The sequence below is a fragment of the Coptis chinensis genome, chromosome 3, assembly GCF_015680905.1.
Source record: "Coptis chinensis isolate HL-2020 chromosome 3, ASM1568090v1, whole genome shotgun sequence".
Lineage (NCBI taxonomy): Eukaryota > Viridiplantae > Streptophyta > Magnoliopsida > Ranunculales > Ranunculaceae > Coptis > Coptis chinensis.
The window spans coordinates 32495983-32522581 of NC_141458.1; the positions used below are offsets into that span (position 1 = coordinate 32495983).

The 26599-nt window shown below is 39.9% G+C and overlaps 1 protein-coding gene across 4 annotated transcripts; it reads left to right on the plus strand.

The window, feature by feature from the left end:
- The first annotated feature begins 27 nt into the window (after nucleotides 1–27).
- Nucleotides 28–26205, plus strand: LOC147509224 (methyltransferase). Of its 4 annotated transcripts, XM_086599200.1 has the most exons (7): nucleotides 28–153; nucleotides 243–385; nucleotides 815–881; nucleotides 1475–1552; nucleotides 2886–3031; nucleotides 25295–25344; nucleotides 25661–26205. In XM_086599200.1, exons 1-6 carry the CDS (start codon nucleotides 64–66, stop codon nucleotides 25341–25343), a joined length of 573 nt encoding a protein of 190 aa, XP_086455326.1. In that variant the 5' UTR covers nucleotides 28–63; the 3' UTR covers nucleotide 25344; nucleotides 25661–26205. The 4 variants fall into 4 exon arrangements, with proteins under 4 accessions (XP_086455326.1, XP_086455325.1, XP_086455328.1 ...); XM_086599199.1 differs by lacking the exons at nucleotides 25295–25344; nucleotides 25661–26205 and adding an exon at nucleotides 20376–20457; XM_086599202.1 differs by lacking the exons at nucleotides 25295–25344; nucleotides 25661–26205 and adding an exon at nucleotides 19521–20004.
- The last annotated feature ends 394 nt before the right edge of the window (nucleotides 26206–26599 follow it).

Sequence of the window (26599 nt, forward strand, 5' to 3'; positions counted from 1 at the left end):
GTCTAAAAAACCCTATAATCTATTAGGCTTATTATTAGGATTGACTATTTTATCACTTCAAAAATGGCCAAAAATATTTGCGCCAAAAACCCATCTCCACCTCCTTATTATTCTTCCTCGGGTAGACAATGTAAATACTCTGGTCAATCAGTGGTAAGTTTGTATACTCAACTACTGTAGTTTCAACAAACTTTTTCTCTTTCTTTTACTGTTCATTAGTAGTGTAACTGGAACATGTGCAGAGAGCAATTCCAATACGGTTAATTACAGTTGGAAAAAAGAGGTCGCATGGTGTTCAGTTGTTGGTTGATGAATACAAAGATAAGCTTAAGTACTACTGTGCAGTTGATGACGTTCAAATTCGGTCCAATCCTAAAAACACTAGGTAATACTTACTTTGTATTTGTTTGTTTAAGCATACTGTTATTGTTAGTTGTGGATTAATGATACATTAACATTTTAGTTCGAGACTTCTACGAAAACACACACATGCAGACTGGTTACTAACTAACTATGCCAGTTTATACTTTATAGTATGAAGCAAATATTGATTAATGATTGTGTAAAAAGAAGCTTTGAAGGGTGGTTTGGATGCAATATTGGCATCATTTTTAAAAGTGAATGTGGTTGTGGACACTTATTAACGATGTACACCAAGGTCATCACTGTTGGCTGTACTACATACTAACGATGCACACGCACACAGCTTGTTTGATATAATTACGTAAGATATACACCAAGGTCATGGTAAAATCTTCCAGTTGGTTTATTTTTGTTTCTAACTTAGCTCTCTGCGCTATTTGATTGTTAGCAGTGATGTAAATGCTCAAATTGAAGGGGAAGATATGATCGTCATGCAACACCTTAAGTCGGATGATTGGGTAAAGCCTCAAAGTTCATTTGACTAGATTAATATGTGAACTTAACTTCTATCACTCTTATCCACGCTAACTATCTAAGAAAAGTAGAAAACACAATCGTTTTTCTAATAGTTTGATTGTATTTTGTTTTACGGTTGCCTGATTTTGCTATATACTTATCATGTATGCCTGAAAAAACTTTGGAGTCTGGTATCCAACTTCTCTATAGTATAGCCTCTTGGTTCTTTATATGAAGATGCCACACTATACTAGTTTAATTTTCCTTCAAAATGATTCCCTTTTCTGCTTGGAGGCTGTTTAGGATGTGCTACAGTTCTAACACTATTGGTCCCCCCCGAGTTATTTTTACCTGTAGTTATCAGACCACTTCCAACAACGTATTTCGCATTAACACAATTACCCCCACCCCCCTCCTTCAGGTTTAAGTGACATGACTACATGACTGCTGGTTTTGGCTTTCCTTGTTTTGTGCGGCATGTTTGTTATTTTGCTCTGCAGTAAACCATATGAAAGCTTTTCCCCATGCTAAATTGATTTACTTTCTAGCTGGAAATTTTAACCATTTTCATGTGTTTTGGGATTGTCGGCCACAGGTTGTCGTATTGGATGAGCATGGCTTAGACATAGGGTCTGTCCAAATGGCCGAGTTGTTGGGAGACGCAGGGAATACAGTATGCACTTTATCCGAACTTGCATAATCTTACTGAATCAGTTGGTGTTGTAACCATTATTTTTAATTTTAATACCTGTTATCATTCTATACACAGAAACTGAGTTCTTTCTTTTCACAAGATCACTTATTGTAATACTGACAATTTATTTAATAGATATGAATGATGACATGTAGTTTATCCAAATTAAATATTAGTTGATTTAGATGGCCAATCTTTGACTTTGATAGGTATCAATGAATCAGTTCAGTTCCTAAGAAGATGCTTGGAATTTTACAAAGTTGGCTGTGTAGAAACAATTGTAAACGCATTCTCGACCATGTTCATGTATTCCTACTATTTTCTGGTTGCCCGATGTATTTGAGCCGCATTTTAGTGTGCCTCTTAGCATGATTTCCTTGCAATAAGGTCACTAAAAATTTAGCATGAGCTCAGCAGAGAGACTATTTTGCAATGTTACGCATCTTGTAATTTAAGTAACATTTACTTTCTGTCTTTCAAACAGTCCCTGTATAGTCTTGCTCTCCTTTATGCCTACTTTCTAGCCTAGTTGAGAATGTTCTTGTAGGCTTTAACTACTGAACCATATAAACAGTATTGATCATCATCATTATTACTATTTTAGATTGGCATCCTAAATCCTATTTCTCCACCGACAATCATCAAGGAAACATTCCCACTAAGAAGTTGAAAATTCAAACTATGGTTCGGTCATAAAAATGATTGGACTATACAGGCTGCTCAAGCCTTCTATCTGAACCAAACAGGCTCTGCAGAAGCTTAGTGCTGGTGAAAAATATTTTCACTTTAAATACTATCACTAAGGAATCTTAGGAATGATTGACAGCGTTTAGGTTGGATGTATACCCTCAATGGATCCGTCAAGGAACTCTTTAGATACATGTCATCCTTACTGTCTCAGGCATCCATTTTTCTGATATAAGCTTCTGACTATCTGTAATGCTGTTTGAGGCTTCGTGCTTGAGGTTGTCTTCAACTTGAGTTGTGATTTCTGATTCTCCTCAGATCAAACTAAATGTTGAGTTTTTCTCCCATGAAGCTGATAAATCATTTTGTGCTTCTTGTGATTATTCTTAATTTTTTCTAATTAACTCCTTCCATTATTAGTTACACTGACTTTACTACTGTTGCATATCTGTTCTTTTCTATATTTGAGAGTTACAAAGTGGCATATATTTTTTTTCCTCTTTTTCTTTTTCACCCTTTTTTTTGGTAGCTTCTTCGAGTTCAAGACTTTAAATGTGGATAAATATTATCAGAAAATTGTTTGTTGTACAATATAACAATAATAATAAACTTGGATCTCTTCTAGGGATCACCGACTTTGTCATTTTGCATCGGCGGACCTTATGGTCATGGCAAGCAGTTGCGTCAACGTGCTAATGTAACAATCAAGCTGTCCTCTATGGTCCTAAATCACCAAATTGCATTGGTAGTACTTCTGGAGCAGCTTTACAGGTAAATTAAACTTTAGTTTGTTTTCTTACTTTAGGTCCCAGTTCCTAATTCTCTTAATCTTGATATTTTATAATTTAGAGCTGAGAAAGTTCTTCAAATTCATGAGATGATTGGATTGGATGAAGGGGCATATTTGTTGAGGTTTGTGTAGGAGAAGGATTCATCTCTACTTTAAGACATCTAGGACCCCTCAGGAGTTTCAAGCCAATTATGTGACTACAAATTGGTCAGACCACCTCATCCTACCACCATGAGTATTATAGAATCCGCCATTGATGAACTCGGACTAGTCCTCACGAATGAGAAAAGTATAATGGACATGGTTTTAGCATAAAAGTGTTCCTTGAGTTCAATTGAATGAGAATTTAATTACATTAGTTTTATAAGTTCTGTTTGTATAAGGAGTCAGTTGTAAACGAGTTGAGTATACCTTCAACTCCATGTGTTAAAGGTCACTAGGGTGGAAGTTCTTTTTCACTGGTTGATAGAAACACTCGTCAAAGCAGAACCTCTAAAATAGGAGATGCAATAAAGATATACGACTCTGAGGCACTTGCAAGTTACAACATGTGCATTTGAGCAAAATGGGAATGATGCCACTTCACAAAGTAACTAATGGAAGGGACCAACATCATGCAAAGAGTATTTTTGCAAGTTTCAAGTTGTTGTCTAGCAGTTGGTGGCTATAGAAGCTCAACTTCCAGATGAAGCAAATCTGTGTTTTAGTACATCCACCATATTGGGTGAAGTTCAGTCCAAAGATGGTACATTACTGCACTGCTGCTTGCGAGATTTTCTATAACTTCTTGCGGTTGTTGATATTGCAGTAGTGAAATCGAACACAGTTGTCAGATATTTTGATGCAGACTATGTAGGATCTCTAACATAAAATCCGTTACAGTCTCTGGCTTTGCACTTGCTAGTGGTCCTATTGTAGAGAATAAGTTTAAGAGAAAATAATGAATCAATTTATTCTTCTCTGTGAGGTATATTTATAAGTACTTATATATATATATATATAATAATAATAATAATAATAAAGTAGAAATACAATATAAGTGAATACACTAAAGGGATGCTTTTACACTCCCCCGCAAACTTGGCGGTCTCTGCTGAACAAGTTTGGAGCGTAGAAGTTGAAAGCAGTGCTTGTGCAACCCTTTAGTAAAAATATCCGCAGTTTGATCAATAGAGGGGACAAAACGAGCAAGGTGAGTGCCAGAAACAACACGCTCCCTACCAAAATGTTAGTCCAGTTCAATGTGCTTGGTGCGAGCATGAAACACTGGATTAGAAGCCATGTAGGTGGTGCTGAGATTATCACAATAGAGTGTGATAGGTCTGGAGAAAGGAAGCTGAAGATCAGATAGAAAATAACCGATCCACACTGTCTCAGCACAAACATGAGCAAGTGCACGATACTCTGATTCAGCATTAGAGCATGAGACGGTGTGCTGCTTCTTTGTAGTCCAAAAGATGAGATTTGGACCCAAGAACACACAGTAATTAGTAGTGGAGCGACAAGTGTCCAGACCAGTCTGCATCAGAATAGGCATGGATGGAAAGAGTTCCAATAGAGGGCCGAAAAACCAAGCCAAATTCCAAGGTGTACCCTTAAGGTACCTCAATATCCTCTTGACAGCAAGAAGATGATCTGTACGGGGAGAGCTAACGAATTGAGCAACGTGATGGACAACAAATGTGATGTTGGGCCGTGTAAGAGTGAGATACTGGAGACAACCAACAAGATGATGGAATTCAGACGCATCTTTTAATGGAGTACCATTAGTAGCTGAAAGTTGAGTCTTGGCACTTAGAGGAGTCCCACAAGGTTTACAATCAAGCATGTTCCTTCGCTGAAAAATCCCCATGGTGTTCTTGGTCTGTGATAAGTGCAAGCCAGGTTTCATTGGTAAGACCTCAATACCCAGAAAACAGTGGAGAGCACCAAGGTCCTTGATCTCAAACTCGCACCCAAGGGTGGAGATAAATGAAGATATTAAGGCGGGTGTGTTTCCGGTGAGAACAATGTTGTAGGGGGGATTTTCCATCACTGAACAGATGACACGTGTATGGGAAATAACCTAAGACTATAGATGTCCAGAATGAGACGAGGACTATTAGATTAGTTCTGTGAATAAGTGATCTCGTGCTTCAAAGACGAGTATTTAGTGGACATGTGCTAATACGACCGACCGCCTTCAAGCATAACAAGTTATTATCGGTCGTCAAGAACTCGATATAGGCAGGTTCGAGCGAAGGAAACTAAAGATGGTGATCTTTGATGATAAGGAAGGAATCGTGATGACATATCTTAGGAGTTACCTTTTAGATATAATTTTCCCATAGATGATGGGACATTATGATCGACAAGGAAACTTATCTCTCATAAGATATGGTCTAGATTCAGACTTTCATAAGAAGAGGAATCCTAATAGGAAGGCAGAGTTCAAAGATGGAAGGGAACTCACAAGCGGTGAAGACAGCCTTAACCCTAGGCTCTTGTAGCCCTTCCTATATAAACCATAGGGATTCGCTCTTAGGAACTACGCAAAATAGGGTTTGATTCTCCAAAAAACAAAGGAGATACGTAGGCAGCTGTCAGACGATTCAACCTTGAACTCACCATCATCTCATCCCTTCTCTATTCAGCAAAGGATTCCAGATCACAAAGCACAGAGGAAGATCAGTGGATATTTGGAATTTCCCCTACATCTTTTGGTGTCGTCTGTGGGAACGAAAGCAGGTAAATATTCGTTCCAAACGATTGATTTATTCTAAAAACTCTTACTGTTGTGATGGCAAGAGTAAAGAAAACAAAGGGTGGCGCTACCATGCACAGCGTCGCCATCAGAGAAGAAGTGCACGAGATGCCTAAAGGGGGAGAGAATGTCAGTCGCCAAGATGCGAATGATCCCCCCAAGGACCTATGACCAACACTGATGAACTAGTTGTTCTCGGAGTAGGTCTCAGGAATAATCTTTCGGGAGGAACGCGTCAAATGGGAAAAAGAACTGTCCCTCAATTAACCTAGAGTCTGCTCAGCGAGTCGGCGGTGCGGGCTCACGGAACAAACAAAAAGCAACCTTGAGCGAGAACTACATTTTTGCTAAGGCACTTATATCAGTCCGACACGGGGAAGGAGCCACTCATCGATCTCGATGATGACGACTCTCCCGAAGCTAGTCGTACTAGGAACCCAAGGCGTGGGGACCCAGTTCGGCGCGATCTATTTGAGTCGAATCTGAAAGACTTCGGATGAGGACTTCGAGAACGACCTCGAGCGTAGGCCCATCGACGGGATCGCGTGAATGTCGACCCCGACACCAAAAGGAACTCGAGCGAAACTTTCTACGAAAGAAAGTCGTGAAACCGAGAAGAATGACCTAATCCGCCGGATGCATCGGATGACAAGTGCGAGAGAGAAAATGCAAGATTCCCTTGTTCAATCGACATAATGGGAGCGAGGCAGATCTCCTTTTGCATCACGGGTGATGAGGAAGCCATATCCCGTGGGTACGGACAACCGAAGTGATTATGTCTTTTAGTGGCAAGTCGATCCGATTCGATCACGATTGTATCGTGCCACTATGGGACAATATGAGAGATATGACCATATCATGTGTCAGGAGTTCAAAGTCTCCCTGTCTAGATCAACGCTCCAGTGGTACCACAGATTACCTGAGCGTCAGATCTGGTCCTCAGAGGAACTATTTAAAACTTTCATTGACAGGTACTCATGCAACAAGCATCAGCCAAAACAGATCGATACACTGTTCAACATCAAGAAAAAGGAGGGAGAGGCGTTGAGATCCTACATGCAACGGTTCATGGAAATTTCAATCCAAATAAAGTCTTGCGACGAACAGACTGCTATAATAGCTTTTAAATAAGGGTTGGATGAAAATAACACTTTATTCGGATCTCTCTCCAGGAAACCACCTCGCGATTTAGAGGAACTCCTTGACAGGGTTGAAACTCATGCGGGGTGAGAAGAAGATGTCTGAGAATCGGACGTCGAAGCGAAGAAGATTAGTCCGGACGGTTCACTCGGCTTCCTCGAGAAGGGAATGGAAATTCTTCCCCTCAAAATCAAAGAGAGCGGTAATCGTAATCGTGAAAGCGGTGAATCTCCATCAAAAGGACGAATGCCCGGAGGCAATACCAAATGTAGCGGTGAGTGCGGATGGAAAACCACGTAAGAAGCCGTGTGGAAGGGCTGAAGAAGCTCTTCCCCGATGGACGTAAACTTTGCCCTACGAACAAAATGCGGATGAGGTTCGAACTTCGATAAAAAAATTAGAGCTACCTCAAATGGCGCCTAAATTTAAAAGCCAGCTCCCCGGGTACCCGAGACGAAAAGGACCTACACGCAAGTTCCATAAGAAGTGGTCATAGCAGACTGAGCACCGCGGGACCATGAAAAATAAACTACATGATCTGATTGAAAGGGGATATTTGAAGCAGTTTGTGGCACACGAACATGCGAATGCAGTATAGACTGAGGAGATCAGCACATCAATTCAGGATCCCCCAGGTACTAGACTGCTCAATGGCCGACTCCAGATAAATATGATTCTCGGAAGAGCAAGTAAGCGGAATGAACAGATCACTGAGAAGGGTACGCGATATCAGATGCGCATCGCCAAGCAGATGACGATCATGAACAACGAGCTGACTACATGAGCTCAGGTTAACGCGGTACCCCACAAAGATCCACTCATCCTCTTCATCGAGAAATCGATATTGCGCAAAGATCCGGACCCCCATGAAAATGTGCTTGTTTTGACACTTCCTTTTGGAGATTATGATTTGCATCGCATATTGGTTGATCCAAGCATTTCAGCCAGATGTCTTATATACTACCCGCATTCAAAAAGCCGCAAAAATTCGACTCTAAAATGGTTGCCACCAACTCCAACCTATATGGATTCAATTGGGGACAAAAGCTCGGCGGTTAGGGGAGATCCAACTACCGTGAGCTCTTGGTCGGTAACTCTCATCATAAACTTTGTCGTAGTAAAAGCTAACACACCCTATCATATGATCTTGGCGGGACACGGTTGCATTGAGGACTTCGAGTCGTTTCTAGCACCTATCACCAATCGAAGTTCCCGCGATAACGGGACAATCGAGACGATCGAGGGGATCGGTAGTCGCCAAAGCATGCTTCGCTACCGGGCGATGAAGCGCCCCCAGCTCCGCAACCAACGAGGAGGGGGCAACCCGCCAAATAGCAATTCTGATTGGATCCACCTCTCCGGACTGGTCCCCACGAGAGAGGAGGATCCCCATCACCGGAGCCGTTAGAGGAAGTAGAAATTGTAGGTGGTAGCTTCGCCAAATACCACTTTCATCGGCACCTTGTTGAAGTTCAAGAAGCCGAGTTACGTCTGGTTCCTCCGGGAAACCTGAGATGTGTTTGCTTGGTCATTCAAGAAATGCCGTCGAATTGGCCCCCACGTGGCATGCCACTAGCTCAATGTCCGCGATGATGCAAAGATGAGTCAAGTAGAAACCGAGAAAGATAGGTGCCGACAAATCCGAGGCGATAAAAGTCGAAGTTGAAAAACTAAAGGCAAATTTAATTTTGTCGGGAAATCAATTTCCCAGCTCGATTTCTAATATAATCCCGAGAAGAAAGAATAATGGGTCATGGAGAATCGTATTGACTTCATGGATCCGAACCTGCATGTCCAAAAGGCGACTACCTCCGCCACGAATTGACAAGTTGGTGGATGGCAATTTTGGACATGGTGTTATCCTTCACAGATGGGTCGTCCGCTACAATCAAAATCCCTTTACATGAAGAGGACCACAAGCATGCGGTTCATGGCGAGGATGGCCTCAGATCGCTATCGTCATGCCATTCGGATTGAAAAATGTAGGAGCCACATACCAGCGTTTGGTAAACAAGATGTTTGAAGGATTAATAGGCGACATTGTGGAGGTGTATGTGGATGATCTCCTGATCAAGAGTCTGAAATGGGGTGATCATCTCTCCCATTTGAAACGTGCATTTGACGTTCTTCGAGAATATCGCATGAAGCTCAACCCTGCGAAATGTGCTTTTGCTGTATCATCAGGAAAGTTTTTAGGGTACCTAGTTACTAAGAGAGGGATTGAGGCGAACCCAGATCGGATCCCGGCCATAGAAATGCCCCTCACCTAAAACATGAAAGAGGTTCAAAAAGTTACTAGCAGGTTAGCAGCTCTAAACAGGTTCATCTCCAAGAGTTCAGATAAGTACAAACCCCTCTTTCAGTTACTGCGAAAGAACACCTCCTTCGCATGGATGGAAGAGTGCCAAAAGGCTTTCGATCAACTCAAAACATATTTGGGGGCACCGCCAATCCTTTCAAAGCCTGTTGAGGGAGAAGTCCTGGGTCTTTATCTCTGTTCATCTGACTACGGCATTAGTTATGTACTAATACACGTGGATGAAAAACCTGTCTATTTCTTGAGCCGGACGCTCCTACCAGCAAAAACAAGGTACCCTAAACTCGAAAGAGTCGCTTTAGCACTTGTTTTTGCTGCAGAGAAATTACGATCGTACTTCCAGTCCCACACCATCAGAGTGATCACAGAATACCAATTGCGATCAGTTCTGGAACGACCGAACATATCAGGAATGCTAGCTAAATAGTCTATGCAATTGTCAGAATATGATATTATTTATGCCCCCAGAATCTCAGAGAAAGGTCAGACACTAGCAAAATTCTTGGGAGATTTCCCAATGACCTACACGGGGTACGATTCAACCACCCCCAGTTTCGATGATGGCATCCTGCCTAAATCTCCAAACTTCCGTCCAGATCTATGGGAGTCGAGCTCCGGATGGCAGCTGGTTGTGGATGGATCTTCAAATGACAGAGGTGCAGGAGTTGGAGTTGTGTTAGTTACTCCCGACAATATGCGGCTGGAGAAATATATCCGATTAGGTTGGAGCGCCTCTAACAATGAGGCGAGTATGAAGGCGACACTTGGCGGCCTCCTCACAATGGCCCTCGACTGGTCTAACACACCTCACAGTTTTTAGTGACTCTCCGCGACTAGTTGTTCCAAGTAGATGGAGTGGTATGAGGCCAAGGACGAATGAATGGCCAAATACAGGCGGTAAAGGGTCTTCAAGGAAAGTTTGAAAACATTGAGCTCTATCACCGCCTCGACCGAAAATCGACGCCAGATGCTTTGGCATATGTTGCCTCGTTGTTGAAGCAACGATGAGTCACGCGTTCCATCACTATAGATTTCGGAGAAATCTAGCATTGGATCCGATTCATAAACGGTTTGTGTTGTTCCGGCCATTACTCCAAATGGATGGATCCATATAAATCCTACCTCAAAGACGGGACAATCCTTGAGGATAAGAATGTAGCAAGGCGTCTGCTTGCAAAGATACAAAGATTCACCCTCATTGGAGACGATTTGTACAAGAAGTCCTTTCTGGGACCTCATCTCAGATGTCTTTCCCCACACCTTGCTGAACAGGTTATGTGAGAAGTTCATGAAGGAATTTGTGGCAACCATGCTGAGGGCAGAACACTAGCTCTCAAGATCCCAAGGCAATGATACTTTTGGCCTTATATGCAAAAGGATGCGCAGGTTTTTGCCCGCAAATGTGAAAAATGTCAACGATATGCTCCGCTAATCCATGCTTCTAGCAAATGTAACCGCACCCGTTGGCGATCCATGTCCATTTATTTGATGGGGAACTAATTTCATAGGACCTCTACCACCTGCTCCTGGCAATGTCCGATTCTTATTAGTTGCGACGGATTACTTCACCAAGTGGATAGAAGCGGTTCCCCTTGTCTTCATTCGAGAACATGACGTCAGAAAGTTCATTTGGAACAACATTGTCTGGGCGGCATACCCAAAATTATCATCTCAGATAACGGGCGATTATTTGGAGGATTAATTATTTGAACTCGTGAGGAGTTTCACATTACCCATCTGTTCTCAACTCCAAGGTACCCGCAAGGTAATGGCCAAGTTGAAGCCTCTAACAGGGTCATCTTGGATAACATGAAGTGTAAATTAGACGACACAAAAGGTTTATGGGTTGAGGAACTACCTAAGGTCCTATGGGCATCTTGGAACAACATTGTCTAGGCGGCATACCCAAAATTATCATCTCAGATAATGGGAAACAGTTCGTTGGAGGATTGGTCGCTGAACTCTGTGAGGAGTTTCACATTACCCATCTGTTCTCAACTCCAAGGTACCCGCAAGACAATGGCCAAGTTGAAGTCTCTAACAGGGTCATCTTGGATAACATGAAGTGTAAATTAGACGACGCGAAATGTTTATGGGTTGAGGAACTACCTAAGGTCCTATGGGCATACCGAACTACACCCAGACGGTCAACTGGTGAATCACTTTTTTTACTGACCTATGGAACTGAGGCTGTTATACCTCCAGAACTGGTAGCTCCCATTCATAAGTCAGATGTTGTGCACACTCTGGATAATGAGGAGTTGTTGTGTAGAGAAATGGATCTCCTAAATGAAAAACGAGAAGGTGCCGCACTTCGCTTAGCTGCTAACCAGCAGATTCTGAAAAGATCATACGACAAGAGAGTCCGGATTCGATCTTTCAAATCTAGAGATCTAGTTTTGCGCGAGATCCCAGAGCCCAACGGCAAGCTTGGGCCCAACTGGGAAGGACCTTACATCATTGACAAGGTTGGTCGAACTGGTTTTTATTATCTCCGCACCTGTTGAAGGGGAAGTTCTTGTCAAACCATGGAACGCGCAGCATCTTCGCAAGTACTATCAGTAAATTGTTATTCTATGTTTTTCTATGCATTGTTCACTCCTCTCCAATTCATCAATAAAGTGCTCCACATTGCCATCGAATTTATTCCTTGTATTAATTCTTTATTTATTATCCACAATGGACTAAGCCTTTAGGGAATCATCTTCTCACTATCTGTTCAAGAATATTAATATTGTATGCCAATTTGTTTTAGAACCAGTGATACTGAGTATGGGAAAGTTGAACTAGTGATACTGAGTATGCCAATTCCTTTCCCATTCCCACGCAGCTGGAACTGTACGTCAAATCCTTTCCCATTCCCACGCAGCTGGAACTGTACGCCAGTTCTTTTAAATTGCGAATATCCTCGATGGGTTAAGCCTTTAGAGAATTCGACCACATTAACTGTTCAGTAAACTGTATGCCAGTTTGACTTGGAGCAAAAGATAGTATTCTTGAGAGCCTGAACTGTATACTAGTTTCTAGCGCTCTCAAAACATCAACATAGGAGTTAATGGGAAGATCTGGGTTGGATCCAGATCTAGCACGCAACCTATTTATTTTTTAAAATAAATAGGACCTATAGTTATTTAACACAGTGTCCTGCTTATGGCACCAAGTTACTTTCGCAAAGACATATGATTTATTGCGATCGAACTCTTAATTACAGTTGACTTGATTGGCTCCCATGATATCCTGATCAGATTCTGGTCATGCCTCATTTTAATCTGTTTAGCCTACTAGGGTCACCTATAGTTGTTCTAAATAAACTTTGGGGGTATCAAGGGTAGAATATGCATAGTAACACATGTCATATAACATAAAGTGCTTCTAATGTATACATAAACTAGAAGATTTCAGAGCTCGATAAAAGTAAACAAGATGCATCGCATAAAATAGAGAAGAGTGCAGAGCTCAGTAAGTAAATTGTATGTGAGCTACATAGCTCAATATTATAGATCCATAGAATAATTGTTTAAAAATAATTGTTTATGTGAATCATCAATTGAAAAGCTTATGAAGCAGGGGTAGAATCAAAATTTTGGTTCACCATCAGTGCTTGTTGTTGCACCATCGTCAGGAACTCATGTTTCACTCTCAAGAACAGACTGTGTGGTTGGATTATTTCAAAAAACGGTTGAAGAATTTGAACATAACACTCACTTTGAAACCTGGAACCGCGAGAAAAGGAAGTTGAACGGGAGGCATATCATCATCGGTATCTTCTTCAAAGGATGAGGAGGCATCAAGCATAAGTTCTTCCTAGATAGCTGAGATATTGGTGTCTAGATCAGAAAACAAGATGAAAGGGTTGGTCACTTGCCCCTGAATATCCAACTGAGAGACATATCCAGTAGCCTCAATAGCTTCCTCAAACTTAACTTGTCTGGCAGCATCGAAAGACTCTCGAGAAACATCAAGTACTCGCAGAGCAAAGCGAATGACATTTTCAGTTGGCCTCTTCTTGACCTCCTTCACCACTTGAGAATAGAACTCAGAGGTCTCTGCCAAGAGGTCATCAGCCTTCTTATCAGAGCGAAGACGTTTCTCTTTTAGATCCCTGCCATAGCTTGACATGACCTTATTTGCATGGGCAATAGCTTGCCCTAGGGTCCTCATCTCGATTTTCCTACGGTTAAATTCCCCTTGGACTTGGTCATGTTTTGCTTGCAGGGTAGTGAAGTGGGCCCACAGTTCCAAGAACTTCACTTTCCAAGTGGCAACATCAGTGGCTCTTTTTTGGGCTTTCTCCAGAGAGCTCCACTCCGAAGGTTGGAGATAGTGTCTCTCATATTCTTGAAGCTAGTATCAGATTTCTTCTCTTTTCGCCAAATGGTCAACTGGATCTGCGACTCCGCTATTCTCTTCTCAATGACCTTTTTAGCCCGGATCATTTCACGGTAGCCATGACATTAGTGGATGAATCGGCGGAGGCCACAAAGATGGGTTCTTTCATAGCCAGAAAGTTATTCACTAACGGAGAAGAATATAGGATGTGTAAGAAACACAATGAGAGAAAGAAAACGAACAACGAGCGAGAGGAAAGTTTTATCTTGGCAAGGTGAGCAGCCAAATCGGGCAAAAAGGGCAGTCCAAGGTCCGGCTATGTTGGCCGGTCTTGTCAATGAAGAAGAAGTAGCAGCCTTCCAAAACTCAAGCGTAATATCGGCATCTTTAACGAGTGCTTGTTGGTAGCAGTGTAGTTCATCAGTTCGTCCCCAACGCCTCATCTCCACAATCATCTCCCTCTCAGGGGAATCTGGAGATCTTGGCGGAAAGGGAATGTCATCACTCACCCCTCTCCTATCACTGGATTGAGGAGGAGGGAGAGCGACGATTACGGCCAATGGTTTCATTGAATACCTTTCCCGCTTGCGATCGTGGGGAGGGAGGGTCAGCGATCGAAGGACATTATCACCAGTTTATTCAGAACCTGTAGAAGGAACTGGAACTGATGGGGGTACAACTACATTCTTACAAGGCTTAACAAGTGGGGGAATACTAGTAGGAACCTTAAAAAGTGGGTCTTCACTAACAGAGAGAAGGCGAAACTTTGTTTTCTTACCAGGGGGGGCAACATCAGAAGTGGTATCAGACCTCTTCAATTTAGAACGGTTGGACGCACGCACTCTCCTTTTAAAATTGTTGGCCGCCAGCAGTTCGTGAGGCAGTTTAGGGCCCTTCCCGCCCGATGATCACTTGAATCATCCGCGGCAATGAGCTCCTGAATTGAACTTGACATCGCAAAGATCCTTTGGAGGCGGCCTCGAACTCTCTTCTCGCTGCGGTTTTTCTTCTAGTAATCAAAGAGGATTCATCCCGACGGCTGGAGGAGGAAGAAGTCCGCATCCATCGATCAACGGAGGAGGAAGTGTTATGCTTTCGAATTCCACGATTTATCCCAAAGGGGGAAAAGCTAGGAACAAGTTGCAGCAATTCTTCAGTAGACATGTTGAAATATTCAAAAAGACGGGTGGGATCAGGAACTATTACCCATGGCATCCTCTGTTCCTTGGGGATTTTCTTGATAATGTCCACCGTAGCAGCATCAATTGCAATTAGTTGATTCCAAGGGGAAGAGTCCTCTAAGCAATAATAGCAAAAGATATTCAGGCGAAAGACTCTTATATCAAGTTATAAAGTACTTGAGTAGGAAAACTTATTGGTTGGAGCATGGGTGTGTTTTTTGGGAACAGGAATTCTCATTGGCTCACCATCAGCATCGCAGGGGCGAACGTCCCACGCATCACCCAACACACGAAGGTGGTGATCATCCCAGCCTTCGTCACTCTGCTTTCCCTCAAAAAAGACGATCGGAGAATTTTTGTCTCTGGTCATGAGGTAATAGTACGACTGGTCTCAAATACGCCGGACCTCATAAAAATAAGTGAAGACCTAACGGTTTAGAGCAAACCAATGTCTCTTGGCAAGAAGGGCAAAGTACATATGATTCAGAAAAAGGGAAGTCTTTGCGACCAAGAGCAAGATTGAAGTGAATCGGACACTCTCTTAGCAATGGGTGGAGGGAAAGTGAGTCCGACCTCTAACCGACTAATGGTGATGAGTGCCACCTCCTTGTAGGCTAACTCATCAGATAACCTTCCCCACTCCAGGCCGATATCTTCAGGGATGTGAAATTTCTCGCAGATTAGTTCCAGGGAGGAAAGATCTCCGAAGTGTACAAGTGACCAGTTGGGATTCATGATCGAGAAAGAGGAAAAGTTTCAAGCTTTGGTTAAACCCTAACGGGAGATCAAAAGGTTCAGTATGCAGAAAAAGGTAGCAGAAGAGATAATGAAAGTTCTCTTACCAGATCCTTTATATTCAAATTAGATGGACGGTTAGGATGAGCCCAAGCGGTGCGTCTTTTCGGGATGGAACTTCCATCATTACCTTTTTCGCGAAACGGCGTGTCTGTTCGAGCCGTCTTTTGAGCACTTAATTAGTTAGGCGCGTCAGCCGGTTCAACAAGCGGTTTTGGGAAAAGATTCACCAAAGCGGCAGATCTTGGCGCCTACACGTGTATGGAAAATAACCTAAGACTATAGATGTCTAAAATGAGGCGAGGGACCGGCGGATCCGGTTTTGTGAATAAGTGATCTCGTGCTCAAAGACGAGTATTTAATGGACGTGTGTCATTAATGACCGACCGCCTTCAGCATATGAGTTACCCGGTCATCAAGAAGCGATATAGGCGGTTCTTGAGCGTATGAAACCGAAGATGGCGATCTTTGATGATAAAGAAGGAATCGTGATGACATATCTTAGGAGTTACCTTTTAGATATAATCTTCCCATACATGATGGGACATTATGATCGACAAGGAAACTTACCTCTCATAAAATATGGTATAGATTCAGACTTCAATAAGAAGAGGAATCCTAATAGGAAGACAGAATCCAAAGATGGAAGGGAACTCACAAGCGGTGAAAACAGCCCTAACCCTAGGACTCTCGTAGCCCTTCCTATATAAACCATAAGGATTCGCTCTTAGAAACTACGCAAAATAGGGTTTGATTCTCCAAAATAACAAAGGAGATACGTAGGCAGCCGTCAGACGGTTCAACCCTGAACTCACCATCATCTCATTCCTTTTCTATTCAGCAAAGGATTCCAGATCACAAGGCACAGAGGAAGATCAGGGGATACTTGGAATTTTCCCTACAAATGTTATCCACGTAAAGAAGGAGAATCATAAGTTGATTCCCTGCTCGACTCTGTGTAAACCCAAACTGGAGTAAGAAAGTATTGAACCTTTGAAACCATGCCCGAGTGAGCCCATAGATGGCCTTATGTAGGCGGCAAACATGGTGAGGATATCGAGGGTCGACAAAGCCAGGTGGCTGGGTCATGTACACAGTCTCAGATAAATGGCTATGAAGAAAGGCATTTTTCACATCAAGTTGACGCAGAAACCAACCATTAGAGGTCGCTATACTCAGAACAATACAAATCGTGACTGGTATGACAACCAGACTGAAGGTCTCATCATAATCAATACCCGATTGTTGATGAAAGCCTTTGGCCACTAGACGGGCTTTGGGTCGCTCTATAGAACCATTTGCCTTGAACTTTAATTTTGAACACCCATTTACAATCAACGGTGTTCTTAATGGAAGAGGGTGGCACAAAGGACCATGTATGGTTCTTGAGCAACACATTGAATTCATCAGTCATAGCGGATCTCCATGCAGGATTCTTCACAGCCTGAGAATAACAAGTTGGTTCCTTAGAATCAATAGTGAACTCAGCAGCAAGTGCTTTGGGGATAGGGTATCTGATGTTGAATATGAGTTCGTTTCTTTCAAGGTTCGGTGGTCAAGCCCATGGGCCGTGAGCCCACTAGTTTGGTTGCTGCTTTATTGTTATTAGTATAAATAAGGGCTTATAGTTAGGGAGTTGTTTTAGTTGTGTTTATGTGTGTTATGAATTATTGAGTGAGATTCAATAAAAGATGAGACTTTTAGGGTTCGATAAAGTGTTGCTTCAAGCCACCAACATGATTTCTTTGCTCTATGGGAATACTACCACATCCCAAAATAGAAAATACGTATACCTCCAATTGTAACTTTAGATGCACAGAACTAAAGAGCTTTGTGTACTGAATATCAAAACCCTCCCAAACCGGATCAACATACTCAACAAAACTAGACTCATCTTCATACTTATCAAAGATTGGTGGAGCGCCAAATAGGGGAGCTTCAACACCTGCCAGCAGCCAAGCGGCGCCATCATTGAAGGGTACACCCTCACGTTCCCCATTGAGGGGAAGATCCCTGTTGGTGTTATCTTTTCTACCAACTCTGTTTTCTCTATCGTTTTCTAGATCTGCAGCCGTCAGAAGAGGGATTGAACCGTCAACCTGAGACGCATCAGCAGTATTAGCCACCGAACCATTATTCTGTAGTAATGGAGGTGGTTGTTGCACCTCTCTTTGGACTGGAAACCTTGCTTCGATCAAGTTCTAGAACATTTGTGTCATGTTTTTCATGCTTTCTTCTAAACGAAACATGCGAGTATCCATGGATGGAGGACGACTTGGATTTGCTTTGTGATTTGCCATAATAACAATAAAAATTTGATTTTTTTTTTTTTTTTTTTTTTTTTCAAAGGAATAAATCGCAGTGAACAATAACCTAGTGAACAGTATTTCGTGAATAGTACCTCGATGAACAATACCCCCCCAGTGAACAGTATTTTATGCACAATCTCCTAAAAATCAACCGCTCCAATACCAAATAATATAAATTGAAGTGGCGGAAGCAACACTTAATCGAAATCTACTCTTTATAGAACCCTAAAAGTCTCATCTTTTATTGAATCTCACTCAATAATTCATAACACACATAAACACAACTAAAACAACTCCCTGAAACCCTAACCATAAGCCCTTATTTATACTAATGACAATAAAGCAGCAACTAAACTAGTGGGCTCACGGCTCATGGGCTTGACTACCGAACCTTGAAAGAAACGAACTCATGTTCTGCATCATTCTCCCCAGTTTGAAAAGAACTCATCTCAAGTTTGTATACGCAATTGACTAATGAAATTCACTGTAGCTGTGCCCATCAGTATCTGACTGCCATCTGTGCGTTGTACCTGTCGTAAGGTGCCCCGATGGTAACCTTGTAGCATATGGAGGTATACGAGTCGACTCAGAAGAAATTGTGGGGATAGGAGCAGAGGATGGCTCTAGCATTGTAGATGGAGAGTCAGCCATAACCATAGAGTCAAAAGTAGAATGTGATTGTAGAGATGGAGATGAAGAATCAGCCTCAGGTGAGGGAGACACTGTTCGTGTGGAAGGAACATTATGCTGTTGATAGGTAATCAAAGGGGCCACATGGAGCTGAGGCTGATCCAGTGGTACACTTGGCGTGGGAGCAACTGGAGACACAAAAGGTTGCATTGTAGGTGTAACAATGGGAGTAAGATCTAACTCCACATATTCAGTACTAGAAGCCGGAGATTTGTATGAAGAACTCTGTGCAAATGGGAAGAAGGTCTCATCAATATAAGTGAATACACTAAAGGGATGCTTTTACACCTATTAGTCGGAAAAGTACTTCAAATCCCTGTCACCACAGGACATGCTACTTTGGAGACTGGGTATATGGTTAAGCCTTGGTGGGTTAGGATCAAGGGATACAAGATACCAAGATAGACTCATAGTCAGTTTTTAGTTACAAATTGTTGGAGGCTGGGATCCTAGGGCCATATTTGCATTATGCTCAAACAACACATATTCTTAGATGAGTCTTGGACAAGGTTTGTTGGGCTACAAACATGTAATTTGTGAGAATAAGGAGGATATCAGCCTGATAGCTACTTCCGGATTTTGACTCCCACAAAGTGCAATTTCTTTATTTGGCACTCCTGAAGTTCGTCTTCCCTTTTTGAGACAAGAATACAGAATCATTTATGGTTGACTGAGGATTTTATTTCATTGTCCTCATATAGATGATTGAGAGAAAGGAGAGATGTTATATAGTATCTAACTATCTAACCGAGTTCTCATCCAGTTCATAAATATAATTAAATACATAACTGATTAGTTGAGTAAACCCATTAAATGTATTTCTGCTAGTTGTGTGAATTTTTGTGGTTCACTTTGTGGTTGCTTGTATGTTTGTAATTTTGTATTGGATTGATCCTTCATCTTTTGAGTTTTACTAACAGAAAGTTTAGTATATTGTTATCATCATAATTTTTCTGCTTTTTCTAGTTAAAACAAGTGACTAATGAATTCCTTTGGCTTCCAATATTCTAGAGCGTGGACAATTCTTAAAGGGCAGAAGTACCATCATTAGTGGTTCTCTCCCTTCATTTGCCAAAGGGAGCTTATACCAGTTCCTCCCCTCCCTTGGGTCACAGGGTAGTATGAGCATATGACACACCAGGTGAGAGACATTCTTGTCAGTGTGAGATGCAATACTGCTTTTAGCAAACGACGACCCGTTTGATGTGGAAACCATCTCCGTGAAAGATAAGTCGTTTGTAGAATGTATATCACTATGTAAATGAACTGAAGAATCAAAAATCTTAGTTATGTAATTAAATCTGAAACAACATTTCTGGTGGTTTCAGAATGGATGATTTTCTATGATGACAATCCATTGCTAGATTGTCATTTTCACAAAGAATGACTCTTTACTTGTATACATGGTATCCATCTCTGACGTGGCGGACAAGCCATTGTCATATTCTCATTTTGACACTCCATCCTGACTTGTTTGTTACATTTCAGGATATCACTGTTGTATAATACCATGCCAATGACCATCTTTTTAATTGGTTTCTTTACCTTCCTTTTCCCTTTCTTTAACTTGTTCGACACCATCTTTGCTTTTAACTTGTACAGTTGTACAAGTAGCCTGTGAAGTTGTTTGTATATTTTCAGGATATTACCTTTTTTATTACCACGTCTTTTCTTTTGTCCTCAATATTGAGAGAGTTCTGAAGGGGTTAAACATCATTACAGCAAATGCGAAAAAAAAGAAAAGAAAAGAAAAATGTCAGAGTATATAATTCAATCTAGTTCTGACATTGTTTTGCTTGGTTTGATGCAAGTATGGCAAAGGCAAGAGGAATTGCCAATGTTTGGGGACCAAATAAATAGAGAGGATGGCAATAGCACATAAGAAAGGAAATGGACCAAGCGAAATGTTTTCAAGCCCTTCCCAACTACCTGCACGAATCACATTGAGAGCAAAGGATTCAACCATCATTAGTTTCTTATGAAATGAATTTGGACTTACATGTTCCTATCAAAGTTAAATTCCTTACTCAGTGCCGGTTTTTGGAGCACCTGCTACCCGTAGACAAGTGGACAACCTTGGTTCAAGAGTTGCGTCTGAAGTATATCATTTGTTCATTGTTGTCTTATTCTATGGGCAATGGGCCTTGGGGGACTTGGAGCGGAATGTATATAGCTTTTAACCATACCCGTTTGCTCGGTTCTTTTGGAACAAAAGTAACATCGTCACATTCAGGAGCCTACAGGGAAGACCCCATTGGCAATTAAAGCATGTTTTCTGAGCTTTGCTGCTATCTTCAGTGTACACCGAAAGAAGGGGTGATTAATATGAAGACTTGCCGACTTGGTTTGGCAAGCGTTATTGCGAATTTCTGACGGCAGGTATGTGTCCATCTTTTGTGTGTGCGTGTAATCGCACGCGTGGGCCTTGCTCATCAGGATCACTGGGGGCTCCATGGTATTGCACCTGACACAGAAAAACTAGAGAACACTGTGTGATATATATTACATGAAAAACGATATCTACTGGAACCATTGTCACTAAGAAAAACGTTTTTTTTCAAAAAAACGTTTAAAACCCGAGATATTGGCAAGGCGTCTGGTTATAGTTTAAAACCCGGGTTTTTTAAAAAAAACCCGTTTTAAATGCGTTTTAAATTTAAAAAACGTTTAAAACCCGAGATTTTGAAAATCTTCCGTTTACTTTTTTTTTTTTTTTTTTAATCTAAAAGAAAAAACACGAAGAAGAAAAAAGGGTTTTGGAGTTTACCTTTTTGAAGAGTGGGCGTTAGATTGACTTATTGAGACAGTTTTATTTTGTTTTGAACTATTAATAATTAATTATAAATTTTAAAGTTATTAACTTATTTGTAGAACTTGATTATGCCATTATAGTTGGTAATTAGTAGTATCTTATTTAGAGTCGTGTTTTGGTACTGAATCTAAAACTTCTAGTATTTGGATGAGTAATGATAATTTGATACTTTCATGTATTTGAATTTTCTTTTATTTTTATTATTTTTATTTTTATTTTATGTGTTAATTTTTTTTTCTACTATTATAAAAAAATCAAATTCTTTATCTATTATATTATTTATCATCGGTTTTTACCGTTTCTTTTACGTATTATACGTTTTGAACCCGTTTTACCGTTTTAAACCCGTTTTTTATGCCCTACGTTTTTTTACGTTTTTTTTCCCTTTTTTTCCCGAGACGTTCCGTTTAAAACACGAACTAAGTTTTTTTCAAATACACCGTTTTAAACCCATACCGTACTTGGTGACAATGACTGGAACATTCCTCATGCTTGGAGAAGAAAAAGTTTCCCGTGAAAACCAATACTCTCCTGCCTTTGACTAACAAGTAACAACCATAAAATTTTCCTTCAAAATTAAGAAGTATCCGAGGAAATTTATAACAAGTAATCGTTTTCCTTTGAAAAATCAAAAAATATCAATACACACTAATGTTTTTAGGATCAATCAACTTAATTTTTTGGAGTTTGAAGTTTGAACAGTCAATGCTTTGCCTGCAAAATGGAATCTGAACTCCTCACGTCCATGTGAAAATATAGGGTATTAAAGAACTATATAACAAGTACGCCCCACATGTATGTATGATGCCTCTAACAATTCAAGGCGTCTGCATATTGACCTCACACCATACCTTCAATTCATTCAATAGTAGGTATTAGGTAACGGATTGAAGGAACAATCTCGCCGAGGCTAGCTTTGGTTGAGCACTTATGGCTTCTGAGAAACCATTATTATGTTGGCTCCATCTCACAAGCACGGATCCAAATATCAGCCCAGTGCCCCAGTGTGGTCTGATACCAAAACTGATCGTTAAGCAAGTGCACAGTGAAAATTGCTGATATATAGTTGGTCTGTGTGACGCGCACCACATCGTTCCCTGTTCACGAGTCTTAACTATGTTGACCGTTGGACGAACGCATTTACACCAGGTTCTTAGTTCCTGGCATCCTGAATCTTTGTACTGAAAATCATTATATCTTGTAACCTTGTAGGGTTTCATCATTTTATGTTTCTTGTGCGTTTATTACTTTATTTATGTCAACTGCATTGTTATTTATGTTTGAAATGTGCAATCTGCTACATTATTTTGCATTCTCGTTCTTATCGAGAAAAAAAACTAGTATCATTGGGGAAAATTTGCCTCTAGTTTGGTTGGCGTTGGCCTAGTTTGGCTTACTTTATGAACTAGGTAATGTTGATTAGCGCAATAAAAAAGCAATGAACTAGGTACTAGTAAAATTCCAATGCCTACCTGTTGCATAATTATTTGCATAAATGTGGGTGTTGAGATATATCTAAGTTCTAGTATGTGGTCTAGTTCCACATTTAGTAGATATTAGTTAAAGTATGTGTTCTCTATATATAAGGAGAGTGAGTCATTTTGTAATCTTGATCTGGTCACCAGTTGCTAAATTCGGCAACCAGTGACTGGTTATTGACTAGATTTCGGTGATTTTTTTTTCCAGTTTAGTTTGTTAGGTTCTTTTATTCTTTTTGGTGGTATTGTTTATACAGGTTTTAAGAATAATCTCCCTTATCCCTTAAACTGGTACACATAACCTCCCTCTATACAAAAAAAAAAAAAAATGATAAAACCTCCCTGTTTTTTAAAATGGAAAACCGCAACTATAAATTGACCAAAATACCCCTTTGCCCCAAAAAGATCAACATTCTCTCCTTCTACAACATCTTTACCACCGAAAAACAAAGGAGTAAAGAACAACCCAAAAAATATAGGGATCTCATTTCTATCTTCAAGAATTTTGAAATGGAAAAAAAATAAAAGAAATGATTGGAAAATTAAAAAAGAAAAACTAAATATGATTGTAGATTTGTAGATAAAAAACCTTGTATTCCATCAAAAGAAACAAGATGTACATAATCCATACAAATCTTTTTTTTTTTTCAAAAACAGACGTGGTTTTGCAAAACAAGAACCTAAATACTTCGAAATCGAAATTGGTATGAAAAATTTGATGCATAGCCAATTTGCTATGTACATATGCAAATATATTATTACATATGCAAAACATAATTTACATAGTCAAGTGCTTGCTATGCAAAAGGAACTTTACATAGGTAAATTTCTATGCAAAAAAATTAATTGACATATAAAAAAATTAATTTACGTAGTCAAGTGCTATGCAAAGTAACTTTACATAGGTAAATTTCTATGCAAAAAAATTAATTGACATATGAAAAACTTAATTTATGTAGTCAAGTTCTATGCAAAAATAAATTTGCACAGTGAAAACAGTTTAAATATTGAATTTATGTAGTCAAGTTCTATGCAAAAACAGTTTAATACTGAATTTATGTAGTCAAGTTCTATGCAAAAATAGTTTAATACTGAATTTGTAGAGTGAAATTTAATACTACACAAAAACAGTTTTACACAGTGCAATTACCATATGTGTACTGAAAAAACATATGCAAAAATGTTTTTGCATGCATATTCAATTTCCTATATAAAGACAAATTTGCATACAAAATTTCTATGCAAACGTAAATTAACATAGCAAAATTCTTATGAAAATTTTAAATTTTTATTGAAATTTCTATTTATAGCACTGAAAACGAAAAATATCAAATTTTGATGTAAACCAAAGGAAAAAAAATTCACATAGAGAAGAATAGAGTTATGCATATCCATCCCCACTAGGTGATGAAGATGAAGTTGCACTACTTACTGTGTAAAAAACAATTCCAGTACGCATAAAATTGATTTGAACATTAATCTAAAGAAGATTGTGCCCCCTCATTTGAAAAACAAGTTGAAGTGATGAATTTGTTGATTTGCTCAAATATGTCAATGAAGAAAACTCCTCTTTAGTTTAACCAAAGCTGACTTCGAACTAAACCTCTCAAAACTAAATTTGATCGAAGGAGAAACAAAGGAAATGGAAATTGATTGAATTAGAGAAACTAAATAATGAAAATGGGTCTTTTTTCTCCAAAGGGTAAAAGAGAAATAGAAAGAGATTGAGAGATAAGAAAGGGATTGTGATTTTTGTATAATCTAAAAAATAGAGAGCTTACGTCACGAGGCATTAGAAATAGGGAGGTTTTATGGTACGGAGCGAAGGGAAGGGTTTACATGAACCCGGATCTAAACCAGGGGGCTAAGGGCCATTTCTTGATTGTTTATGTGAGTTAGAGATTTTTTCCGGTAACCAGATCTAGTGGTGTTCTTATTGATTCTATTTTTTTATGCTATTGGTTTTACTGTTTGCTTGCACTATTCGTGATAATGTTCACCGGAGTTATTGTTCATGGGCTATTCACTTGCGTTGATCACGATACTATTCATTGGCCACTGTTCATCAAGTGCTATTCATATGGGTACTATTCACCTGGTTACTATTCACTACAATATAATCTTGTGGTATTATCGTTTGTTCTATTCTTTTGGTTTTGTTAGTGAGCTCTCAATCTCTTGGCTGACTTGATCTGTTTTTGGTTGAGAAATACGGGTCAAATTTTTTTCTACTCTCTTCTTGTACGATTTGGTAGGACTCCCTGATGATTATTGGTTGGTTAATAAGCACTTTTGTTTGTAAGTGTTTGACTCCCTTTTATGTCATGGTACTGAGTTCTATGGTATTTCACCGGCTTTGTTTTTCGCTCTCTTGTTGAGTAGCTTTTTGTATTTGCTGTCTTTGATGGTTCAGCTTTTCAGAGTTTGATTCCCTTTATATTATGCCGCAGTGGTGCCGAGTACTCAGGTGTTTTATTGACTCTTACAATCTCTTGTTGAGGTAATTCATTGTTTTTTTTTATGATGTCATTCTTTGTTGCGACAAAATACTTATAGGGAGTTACTTGCGTAATATGCATGTCTTTGGATTTGAGGGGGAGTATTATAAGTATTTGCTTTTGCATTATGTATTAAGTGATGTTGGAAGTTTTGGTATAATGCATTAATGGATGAGAGTTGTTATGTGTTGAAAAAATTATTTGATTTTGGATGAATTTTTTTTATAGTTGGTTTGATTGTATCTCCCAAAGTTGTTTATGATTTGATTGGATACATCACCCCTGACGTTGTAATTGGTGTTTATTATTGATTTGTAGATCCAACTCAGCTTTCATTCTTCTTGTTGGTCAAACTCTTCCATTGTTTGTTACACCCAATTCTTGAGCTACCTCTAAATGAGGATTTTTTTTATTGGAGTTTCCATGGCATTGCTTGGAGCCTTTTGGAGCTTTCGAGACCTACGCGTTCGGAGCCTTTGTTTTTGTTTTTTGATGTTGTTGCTAGTGCTTGTTCGAGGATGATGCTTGCGGCTGGAGCTTGGAGATTTATATATTTGTATTTGGCAGGGATACTTTCTATGATATCTCTATATATGCTCTATTGGGATGGGCCGAATGGGCCTTAATATTTTGGCAACCATTTGCCGAAATGAACCCACCGAATTTTTAGCTACACTTTAAAACAAAGTTAGGGTTTAGAAGCTAGAGAAGGTGAGAGACAAAATTGGTTGCTAGGGTTTGAGATTTGGTGACTCTCTTGAGAGCTTTGTTCATGCCCAAACTTATTGATAGTTGTTTACACAATTGGTTGTTTGTCATATGAAGGAAGAACGTGGTTTTGGGAAGTGATAAGTGATATGTCTGTAACATAGCGGTGGGGTTTGTCATTTTGTTCACATTTCAATAAAATTGCAAATGTTTATTTATAAACAAAAACTAATTTGATCACATGATGTTTGTGAAAATGGATTTAGGTGATAAAATGATGAAAATAAAAGAAAATAGACTTTGATTTCGGAGATAGAAAATCCGTTTGAACGAATTATAAAAGGGTTAGTATCGATTTTTGATCCCTAATAACGACTCTTCATATCTGAACGAGCGTTATTAGCGCGTAGAATTGATTCAGCCCCATCTCTGAGTGAACTTACTCGGTTCCTAATCGTTATAATTATCGAAACACCCTCTCCAATAAAAAAGTTAGTCTCGATTTTTTTATCCCTAATAAGGACTCTTTATCTCTGAACAAGCGTTATT

Excerpts from the sequence above, each read along its gene's own strand:
- LOC147509224 (XM_086599199.1), top strand. The coding sequence starts at position 64 with ATGGCCAAAAATATTTGCGCCAAAAACCCATCTCCACCTCCTTATTAT. Across the intron at positions 882-1,474 it reads ACCTTAAGTCGGATGATTGG|GTTGTCGTATTGGATGAGCA; the intron begins GTAAAGCCTCAA and ends TGTCGGCCACAG. Across the intron at positions 3,032-20,375 it reads CTTCTGGAGCAGCTTTACAG|GCAAGAGGAATTGCCAATGT; the intron begins GTAAATTAAACT and ends AGTATGGCAAAG.